The sequence below is a fragment of the Phoenix dactylifera genome, unplaced genomic scaffold, assembly GCF_009389715.1.
Source record: "Phoenix dactylifera cultivar Barhee BC4 unplaced genomic scaffold, palm_55x_up_171113_PBpolish2nd_filt_p 001238F, whole genome shotgun sequence".
Taxonomy (NCBI): Eukaryota; Viridiplantae; Streptophyta; class Magnoliopsida; order Arecales; family Arecaceae; genus Phoenix; species Phoenix dactylifera.
The window spans coordinates 91,739-102,689 of NW_024068573.1; the positions used below are offsets into that span (position 1 = coordinate 91,739).

At 34.6% G+C, this 10,951-nt stretch overlaps 1 protein-coding gene across 2 annotated transcripts; it reads right to left on the reverse strand.

Moving 5' to 3' along the window:
• Positions 1 to 829: 829 nt before the first annotated feature.
• Positions 830 to 10,171, reverse strand: LOC103696989 (cycloartenol-C-24-methyltransferase 1-like). 2 transcript variants are annotated; one of them, XM_008778745.4, is made up of 13 exons: positions 10,068 to 10,171; positions 8,335 to 8,429; positions 7,588 to 7,654; positions 4,916 to 4,989; positions 4,703 to 4,787; positions 4,551 to 4,606; positions 2,706 to 2,760; positions 2,544 to 2,591; positions 2,206 to 2,289; positions 1,721 to 1,921; positions 1,507 to 1,632; positions 1,310 to 1,407; positions 830 to 1,161 (listed from the first exon to the last, which is right to left on the reverse strand). In XM_008778745.4, the coding sequence occupies exons 2-13, from the start codon at positions 8,409 to 8,411 to the stop codon at positions 1,110 to 1,112; spliced, it is 1,023 nt and encodes a 340-aa protein (XP_008776967.1). In that variant the 5' UTR covers positions 8,412 to 8,429; positions 10,068 to 10,171; the 3' UTR covers positions 830 to 1,109. The 2 variants fall into 2 exon arrangements, with proteins under 2 accessions (XP_008776967.1, XP_026656887.1); XM_026801086.2 differs by lacking the exons at positions 4,551 to 4,606; positions 4,703 to 4,787.
• Positions 10,172 to 10,951: the final 780 nt, after the last annotated feature.

Here is a 10,951-nt window from a genome sequence, read left to right on the forward strand (position 1 = left end):
TAGAAATTTAATGGATCAAAATGGGTTGCTATTTGATTTTTATAATTAAAAGGCAAAATTGTTTGGCCTTGTTTATGCAAAAGAACTTTTACTCTATTTTAATTTTTTTGCTAAAAGGATGTATCATATATATCGGGTACGAATATATCCAAAAAAATTAAAAAATAACAAGTCTCGGAGGGCACTGGATGGTACCCTCTTTTCGGCCACAGAGTCTCTCCAGAATGGTTAGCCAAATAAGAGGCTACACAATCTGCTGCCCTAGTAGTCCCTTTATTTTTTATTCACCTTATTTCTTGATATCAGGGTTGGCTTTTTCATGGGCTGGACATTGGCAACTAAATCTCTTAGGCTATCAAGCCTTATGCTTGCTTGGGCCCACAAAACTGAGAGACCTGAGAAGTGAGAAAGATGAAACTGCCAAATGTCCAGCTGGAAAGCCATTGACCTGGCATCCTATTGTTAATTTGTTATGACTCCATCGACCACATCTACAATTTGTACAATTCGTAATCCCTTGTCTTGCAATAACACATAACGTTCCTTTTAATTTTGTTTGCTCGATACAAAGAAATGACAAGAAAAGTTTCTCTTACGGTGCAATAAAAGAAAGTTAAATGGCAAACGTAACTCGGTGACTTCTATTCTTAGAGGCAATGAGAATCTAAGACCATACCCATAGCCATAGCCCCGAATGTATCATCTCTTGCCTCTAGAGATAACTAGAATGAGGCATGCTTCAAAAGGATCTGTAGCCCCGTTCTTCACATTCGAATTTAATTAGTAGCGCGCACGAAGAGGAGCTTCTCATAAAATACTAGGTTGGCAATGGAAAAGGAGTTCTATGGCCATATTGCCACGACCTGTCTTCATTCTATGGCACCCAAAGACGTACAACACTAACAAAGCCCTTGGTGGAGTAACAAGAGCCAAAAGAACATATACTTGATAGAAGCAATTACAGAAGACCACAAGATGGCAAGCTAACATAATATTCAGCAACCATAAGGAAAAGGAAAAGGAAAAGGAAAGCATATATAGATAGAATCATGGCAAATCCCCCGTCGTTAAGTAGCAGCCATGGCTGACGAAGCTGCTCCACGAAATTATCAAAGGGGTTTCCGGGCAAGGAAGAAGTAATTCGGGGTGAAAATTTCTTTCCTGCATCCATCAGTTTTATATATTACCTCATTGTAGGGGTTTCATCATTGAAACCGACACGAATAAGGGGGGCAAACACCAATGCACAGGAAGATTGGGAGCATCCAGAAATTACAGCAAGTAAACTGGAAAAAAATATTTTACTTACCTTCCACCTTCCACAAGCCCTTCAGCAGCCTTTTCCAGCACTGATGATACTATCCCACTTCCCTCCGGAGCAAGATGCACAAATTCTAGTGTCTTAACCTACAGAACACCAAAATGAACAATATTTAATAACAAGCAAAAAGAAAGAAGAAGAGGAAAGAGATATGGAACAAGTAGTGTCGTAGTGATCTCAATTACGATAGTTTTGGTAATGACACGTCCAACAGCAGTCAATCGAAAGCTTGTCATGGAGAGACGCCTTGGATCCAAGGGCAAATACCATGGCACAGGAGAATCTAATGCAAAATCCTTCGCCCATACGACCTGTGAGAAAGCAATTGCATATTAGAGTCTCACATACCTTTATATAGAGGAAGCATTAAGGACCAATATATGCTGTGTAATCTTTTACCTCAAATCCAGCAAGCCTTAAGGCTTCAAGGCATTGGTTTGTAGTTCTTATGTCAGGGAGACCATCACCAAGCTCGATTAGAGCCTTAGTTTTCTGATGACTTTCATTCGTCGGATCAAAGTGATCGGTCAAGCACCACTCATAGGCCGCAAAACACTGGCCAGGCTTCAGTGCTCTATAAATCTCCTTATAGCAGCCAAGCTGGAACGGGCAAAAAAGCATTAGAAATATATGAAGAAGGTATGATCCAATCACGTTATGTCATACCATACCATACCGAACGGTACCGGACATACCGTATCATACCAGTGTATCGGTACCGCTGGTGTACCGACCCTCGGTATGCTAAAAAAAATTTGTACCGTACTGATAGTATGCTAGTGTAGCATCGGTACGGAGTCCGGTATTGGCATAGCAAACCTTAGATACAGCCAAAAGATAAGCTATTCGAAACGTGTACATAAGCATTTGAATCAGCAAATTACCACATCTGGTGCATGACATGTTGCTTCTATAGCGTATATCGCATCAAAAGTGTTATCGGGGAATGGCATTTTCATGAAGTCACCCTGCATATATGAGAAGTGAAGAGTATGGAGGACATGAAGATTATCCTAAATATTAACCAAGCATACTGAATTATATCTCTATATAATACCTCTAACTATAGAGGTTAAAGACATTTAAAATTCTAAATTATACCTCTAAATGAGAGAAATCGGCAATAATTTTTGCAAAAAAAGACAGATATATAGCAGAATACAACCCCAGAAATAGAAAAATAGTGATAGAAAAGAGAAAAGAAAAAAAAAGCTACATGTACCATAACCATGTTGCAAGACTCGCTCAATCCTGCTAGCTGGTTTAGCTCCTGTGGAATGAACACTGTCAGTCAGTAAAGGTTTTCTATCAAGTCTCAAATGCATGTTGATATTAAGAAAGACAAATAGGTATTAGAATAGTTAAGACAGAAAGTATTAACAACCTTGCCTCTTCTTATCTGGTACTCACAGTTGCACAATCCGGTAATGGATGCAAAGCTGCAACAGTTCAATATGTGAAGTTATCATAGCTATTCTCTTCTTGTTTTTTTTTTTTCAGGTAGAAGGGAGGTAAATTGCGTTTATTAATTTCTAAGATAAGTACATCCATAACTATTTGCATTTACAAGATGTAATAGATAAGCATGAAGCCTTGTAGTGCCATAGAATATCTTCATCTATTTAGCACAGAATTTCATTATAACGGCCACGACTGATTAATAGCAGGATATCTTCATCTAATCATGACTGACAACATATGAAGCAAAAATTTAGAGATGAAGAGAACAGTACAGGAGCAAACAATGTACCCATAAAAGAATTTCCATAATTTTGTATCAAAAAAATTCCATAATTAGTTTTTTTTTTCTCGGTGAAAATGATACGGCACTCAAGAGTAAACCAACATCTGTAGATAAACACCATGCTGAAATTGCAAGTTATCTGTGATTTAGGAAAACTAGAAAAGATTTTTATGTCAAATCATATGATTTATTCTCCAAAATATAAATCTAAAACAGACGACACATTATCGGAGGATCTGCTCCAGAACCATAAAAAGTTGAAAAATAGTCCAGGTTTTGGGAAACAAGAAAAGAGCTTGCAAGATTTAAATATTAATTCTACAGAGGATCTCAAATGAAAGACATTGAAGGACGATAAATGACTGCTAGTTTAATCTTTTGATCAATATAAGAATATGCTAAAGCAGAGGGCATTTATTATTTTTCTGACAAAAATAGAATTTAGAGCATGGGAATGATAGAAGCAGTTAAGTCTACGTGCATAAAATCTTACTTATTTACTGGTTATGTTTAAGAATCAGTACCTCTTAACTAATTAACTCTTAAAAATATCTGTACATGCTTCCCCTGCCAGTTGCACCGAGAAATTCTACTCAAGATCATGCATTATAACATACAAACGTAACCTTAACAACTAAGCTTCACCACCAACTTTAGACCATTCTCACAACCAGCCATGTTACTTTTCGTGGTTCCTCCTTCCTGACACTTTCAATGCAATTGGAGCTCCAGTCCTCATTAAGGCCTTCTTGGTTCTTTAATTATCGCAAAAGTCAAACTATCTCAGTTTATTAACCCCCATTTGAAGTCCAAGCCTCCTCTAACCCACTCAGCCCCCAAACCATCCATCCTAAACTTACTTCATATAAGCTTCAGCATGGCCTCTCAGCACTCATATGGCATATGTTAGGCTTCTCCCTTGGCCAACTTTGTGAACCATAATATATTGTGGGCTTTATTCCATGAGGTCCACAGTTAGATCTGTTGTATAGAAAATAACAAAGACCACTTATCTGAAATAATGAATGAACACATCACACCCCAGAAGAACCTTTCAACTTACCCACCTTTTTCTGATCACATTAGACTGCCATAGATTTGTCTTAGTAATGGATCAACAGAAATGGTCAGATTATGCAATTTTTTAGCCTTCAATTTTCATTTAAGCATCATATCAAGTTGTATTTACACAACAATTGCATCCACATACTTACCCTAACCTCGTCTTGTCGATGAGCACTTAATGATAGCAGTGTAACATACCTCCTTAAAAATGTGAGGCATGTGACCTGTCCTAGTGCTATCCCTGCCCAAGCATGTTTAACAACAGAATTCTGATAGAATTTGCTGCTCTAATTTCGATATGATTCAAAACAGCTTCTCTAGTAAATGCGACATGATAATTATGCAACAGGATCCATTTTAACTTTAAAATGGAATACAGAAAAACAACTTGCAGGAACAAAGTTGAGAAAAAAAGGTTACCTAAATCTAGCAATTTCCCGTAGTGGTCCACCAATCCCACAACCCACATCCAAAACCTGTATTTACAAATATACAGAAGCATACATTATCTACAAAGCATCTTGCCTACTAAGATTTGCCGTGTAAGTCACAAAAGGAAAGACAACTAAAACCTTCATTCCCCTTTTCAAGCCTAGTTGTAGCGCAATAAAATGCTCGTAGCGCTTGATGCTTTCTCTTAATGATTCCCCTTTCCATCTTCATAAACATTATTAAAGTAAATAATTAATTCTAAGCAATTATCAAGAAATGATCCATAAACATAGTGTATTTTTTTCTGATGAAAGATGAATAAATTAAATGTCAGTAATTAAAGTAGTGCTAACCTGTTAGCAAAGTGGAAGGACTCTCCCCAGCCATATTCATAGAAGCTTGTGGAAAGATCATAGTACTTGCTTACCTGAAATATATCAAATAAATACCAAAAGCATTTAGTTAGATTTTGCAAGGATATGGTCAAAACCACATTGACTGTTTCATGCTGGATTCAAATTCGCAGTTATTCAATGATATAGAAAATGAGTTTATCCTACAGGTTATGATATTTTGAAATCTTTTCATCAGATTACAAAGAACAAACATTGCTCCAATATTTTCATCCAGATTCCTTCACAAGACAAACAAGCATCACGTCATCAGTGCATACTTAGTTAAAAATTGACACTGATGCGGACATCTTTTCTCTAAATCAGAAGTGTTGCATATAGTCTTTTATCCATAATCAAATATGAAAACCTTAAAAATGAATCCATTGCAATTAATCCATGTATCAGTAAAAACTAGAGCAAAAACTTCGCTTTGAGAAAAAACTAAACTTAGCCCTGAAAAAAGGGTCTTGTTTGGATATTCAACTTGAAGAGATATAATTATACAATTTCATGGACCAAATTTATCCCTTCAACTAATCTCAAAAACTGTCAGCTATAGCTGATACCTGATCACAAGTACCTTAAGGCTTCAACAGTAAACATCCAAGTCATGACCAAGGTATCCTAACCTATCATACAATATTTGTCCTTATCCTGACATAAAAATCTGTTTAATAAAAAATGAAGGTATAAATACAAAGTATAAAAACCAGAATTTGAAAGTATAAGAGTCCATATTATATTTGTACATACATACATACGTACATACATGTATTCAGATTGCAATCTTTAAAAATACACTGCATCTGCCATCTCATGATCTTGATTTTTGCTGCTTATACAAGTCATAGCAAACTCTCATATACCAGAAAAAAATTAAGAAACGTTAAATGCCAGTAATTTGACAATTGACACTAGTTACCTTTTTGATAGTGCCTTTGTTTTTGTTTTTAAAATTCCAATAAGAATTGAAATAGACTGAACAGAAATAATGATGAAACCTTTTTGTTTTTAAAATTGTTTGTAAAACCTTTAGGCCGCATTTTTGAGCATAAAGCAGGCATAGGGCATGGAATAGGCCTTATTCTTGCCAAACAGCCTTTTGAAAATAGGCACAACCAAGGAAGAGTTATGCTGGTGAAACTTGCTTATGACAGGCATAAACATTCCAATGGGGAGCTGTCATAAGCTACTCCTTGGCATAAAGGCATCTTTCATATCTACTTTTTATTTTTTTATGAACAAAAATTTCTCGTCCAAAAAGTGTCCCAAAAATTATAACCAAACAGAAATTGGAATAACTCAAAGCGTAACTATTCCCAAGGGCATAAGTTTTGTGTTCCCATTTTTCTTGTTCCTGAATCAAATGCACGAAAAAGGTAGGCATAAGTGAGAAATGGTTATGTCAGTCAAACTTGCTTATAATAGGCTTAAGTATTTCATAGGAGAGTTGTCATAAACTATTCATGGCCATAAAGGAATTGTTAATGCCCACTTTTTACATTTTTTTTGGATAAAAGAATCCTTATTCAGAAGTTATTCCAAAAATCTTCCAAACATCGTAGCCAAACGGAATTGGAAAAACTTGAGGCATAACCATTCCCACAGGCATAGTTTTTTCTGTTTCTATTTTTCCTGCATAAACAACCATAAACAATCTCTGACATAGTTAGGAGTTATATTTGAAGTGGAATAGCTATAACATATTCCTACTTTAATGTGACTTTTGAAGAGTTGTGGTTGGTTCAGGACTCTTGGATTTATCTTTTTCCAGTATAATAAAAATATGCATACAATATGTCCATACATGGCAGCAAATTGAAGGTGGCCATAGTTTATTTCTTATCTATGGAGTCTAGAAAAGTTCACATAAAACTGCACAATTTAGTAACTTCCTCCTATCCTAGTAAACCGATTTTCAACATCATTTTATGAACCAAGCAAGCCTCAATTTCTTCAGATATTTAACTTTTTTTTAGATAACAGGCATAGCGATAAGATCACAACGTTAGCACATGTTTTTTCCTTAATTCTTGTTCTTTCTTTTGTTCTTCTTTTTATAAATTGCTGTCATATCAATGGTTTCAGATTTGTCTTATCTTGTGCACGTTAGCCATAAAACTAGTTGCTTGGAATTCCTCTAGTCACAAGAATCTTAGAATTAACTTTGGGAACCAGCTTTCCATGTCAATTTTTCTTCAAACTTTTATTTCCTGCATCAGATCAGGCATATCAGATCTCTGTTCCTCTACGGCGTCAGATCTTATGTCTTGCATAAGTACCCTTCCACTTGACAACGCAGTCTTCTACATCCTTCTTTCAATCTTTTTTTTTTTTTTTTTGGTAAATTTCAATCTTTGATCCTATAAGCCCAAATACCCTTAAAGTAATCTACTTTGTCCATTTTAACCATCTACCTACACAACTTAGGCCAGCAAGTCAACATTCCTATGATCGATACTGTCATTCTACTAGCCAAAGCCATTCTAAACCATAAGTAACACTCTAAACCATGGGATCATATTTTTAATGCTGGCAACGAGTTTTATATAAATGATAAAATGAACAAAGCTTTGTATTGGAGTTAAATCCAACAATTAAACAAGAAATAAATAGATAAGTTGTCTTACCATGTCATTGTAGTTGGCTTTTCTTGTTTCCTCATCCCCTCCAAAATAGCCATGATAGTTCTCATACCTAGGAAAAGAAAAATTATACACAATTAAAGAAAAATACCAGAAATCAATTTACAGATAATTGCGCTCAGAAAGAACTAATAGTGAACAAAATGTTGTAAACTCCAGGAAGAAACATCAATAGTCCATCTTTTGTTCACATCATTTTGTTTGTGGATTGTCAAATCAGTAACGGCAGCCACAAGGTTATTTTGTTAAAATTATAGGGACAGCAAAGATTCGAGCTTGTAAAGTTGAGGAATGCATAGACACCACTAGCAGAAAGGAAGGGCATGAAGAATGCGATTATTGTTTCACTTGTCAAATTACATTATTGTTTTATAAGCCTAAAAGAAGGAAAATTTAGGCCAGATGCTTCATAAGAAGATTCTGCATGGACACATGTACATGTTATAGGCCAAATAGCAAGGGTCCTTATCACAAACTATTATTCACAAAAGCTACATTAATCCTTGAGAATAATTAAAGAAAAGTACTATTGTACTATTGTACTTCTTTTTCCTTTTTCCTTCAACACAGTTGATAACTGTGATCCGTTGTCAAAACTTATGTGGTACAATATGCTCATAACGATAAGATAAAAATGGCATTCTCCCCGGATCAAACATACTCATAGCTATCTATGTCCAACACTATTGAATTATGATGAAAAAAAGACAGAGGGCACGGCGAGAAACATACTGCTCCACTGCCGACTTGACTCCCTTCTTGTCGATGCTTCCTCCCACAGCAAAAGCAAGATCCAGAGCTCCTGACATCACTGGATCCCAGAAACACTAAAAAAAATTGCAAGACCCAGATCAAATTTTTTTTAAAAGAAAACTTAATTAAAGCTCGTCCACTTTTATAAAGTTGAAAAAAAAAAAACAAACAAGGAGAATAAAAGAAAAAGAAAAATAATTTTTTTTTGAATTTTTTTTTCCATATATACCCTCTTAAATATATGAAATTATATGAATACCTTCGTAAAATTACTATTTGCTTGTATATCTTTTTTTTCTTTTTTGATATATATCTGTGCCATCTAACATTGTTAAAAAATAAATAGCTCAAAACTAAAATAACTGAAATACCCTTATAGATAGATATGTAGAAAAAAGTTATAAGGGTATACACTCAAATAACAACTTTACAAGGATATTCATACAATTTCTCATACTTAGAAGCGTATACAGTCAAAAAATCTATTAAAGAAAGATTGAAACTCGATTGACACTTGCTAAGTCTTTTATGATTCAGTTGGATCGACAAATCAAATAAAGATTGAGCAATACTACCAATTTTCTTTTTAAAATCATTACTCGGTCAAGTTAGAATATTAAGTGATCATTTTAGTAATGCTATTCTCCTCTTGATTTTGATATAATTATCATTATTAAATCTATGATACCTATATATTATTCATCATTTTTAAAAATGAAAGAATCTCAAATTTAAATTAATTATAGATACTTAGATTAGTAAAATATTTTTTAGTAATTTGTAAATATTGAGTTGTTGTTTATGTTTTAGGCAAGAATTTCGTAAAAGCAACATGGTCTATTCTATAAGAGTTGATATTAACATGAGATCATGTGACATGGTAGTATTAATCTTTTCTTGTCACCTTTTTTCATTAAGAAAACTGAATTATCTTTACTAAATTTTGATTATTTTTATTGAATTTTTTTAAGTGTATACTCTCCTAAATATGCATAATTGCATGAATACCCTTGCAGAGTTGCTATTTGTATTTGTATCCTTATAAAGTTTTCTTTTTGCGTGTCTATTTGGTAATGGTATTTCAGTCATTTTAAATGTAAATCATTTATTTTTTAACTACATTAGATGGTATGGATATATGTATAAAAAAAGAAAAAGAAGGATATACATGCAAAATAAGTATTTTATGATGATATATATGTAAATAGCAATTTTACGATGATATTCATATAATTTTATATATTTTGGAAGGCATACATGCAAAAAAAATATTTTTTTATTTTTTTCTATAATGAGAGAAAAAATAGTCACATCAAAAAGCACCTGCATTTGGAAAAAAAGAGAGTACATAATGTGGAACATAGATTTCACTAAAAAGGCAAAATCGAACGAAAAAAAGGGGACATTGAAAAAAGAAGAAAGAACCAAAGCCATATTTTCGCGAGAAAAAGCAAATAGAAGGAAAAAGGAAGACGAAACAAAAGATAAATAGCCAGACCTCAAACCCAAGCCAGCCATGTAGTAGGATTTTAATTAAAAAAAGAAAGAAAAGGGAAAGAATAAACGAAGAAATCAACAAAATTCGCGAATATTAGATTCTCTCGATTCTTTCAAAACAAAAGAAAAAAAAAAAGAAGAAATAGAAGGCTTGAGAAGAGATAACGGCCTCAAAAAGATCGGATTCGCTCGAATGGGCGAAGGCGAGGCCTTACGATTTTTATCGCGTGGAATAGGGGACGATGGAATCTAAGAGGGCAAGAAAACAAAAATATCAGAGGAAACGTGAAGATATGAACCCAGCCAGGCTTTCCATTTATAGAGAGAAGGTGGGCGCCGGGGGAGGAGAAGAGAACGGAACGGGGGAGAGAGTGGGCCTGCCAGCCAAATTGTTTATTCCTTCGGGGCCCCGTCGCCCGCCGGCGCTCCACTTGTACGGCCCACCGTCGAAAGGCACCAATCCATGATAATATTAGCAAAAAATTACTTATAATCTTGCGCAGATATTTATTTTTTTAAAAAAATGAATTATGTAAGTGCAAGACAAGGGTATTATTTTCATGATATAATGCCTATTATAGCAAAATAATAGATAAATAATGATTTACATATATATTTATGTTTTAAATATATGTAATGTATAATTTTAATTTATTTTTACGGAAATTATGGTGCGGATCATTTTTGGGACTTCTCTTGCATTTCGTAACAATTTTGCTTGGCCTTCGGAAGCGCTTCAGTCCACTAGAATGAATGCGACCTACCACTAGTCACTACAAGTAGAAGGAAACGGAGTACCTCAATGTGTTACCATATGTGATTGCGGACACCTGTCTCCCACGTGGGGCGACAGAGAACCAAATACTATTACTATATATACGGACGCGCGCGTTCTAATTGGCCAAGATCGAGCATCCTCTATTGTGCATGGTTTGCACTGTAACACACTATTAGTCACGCCCCGAATTCAGAACGCCGCAGACACCACCATATAGATATTCAAGGCTACAGATTATATCAAAGCAATACTAATTTTTTAAAAAAAATTTAATCAATAAATTATTCAAATTATTCTGACAATAGCTCCAATGTAACATGT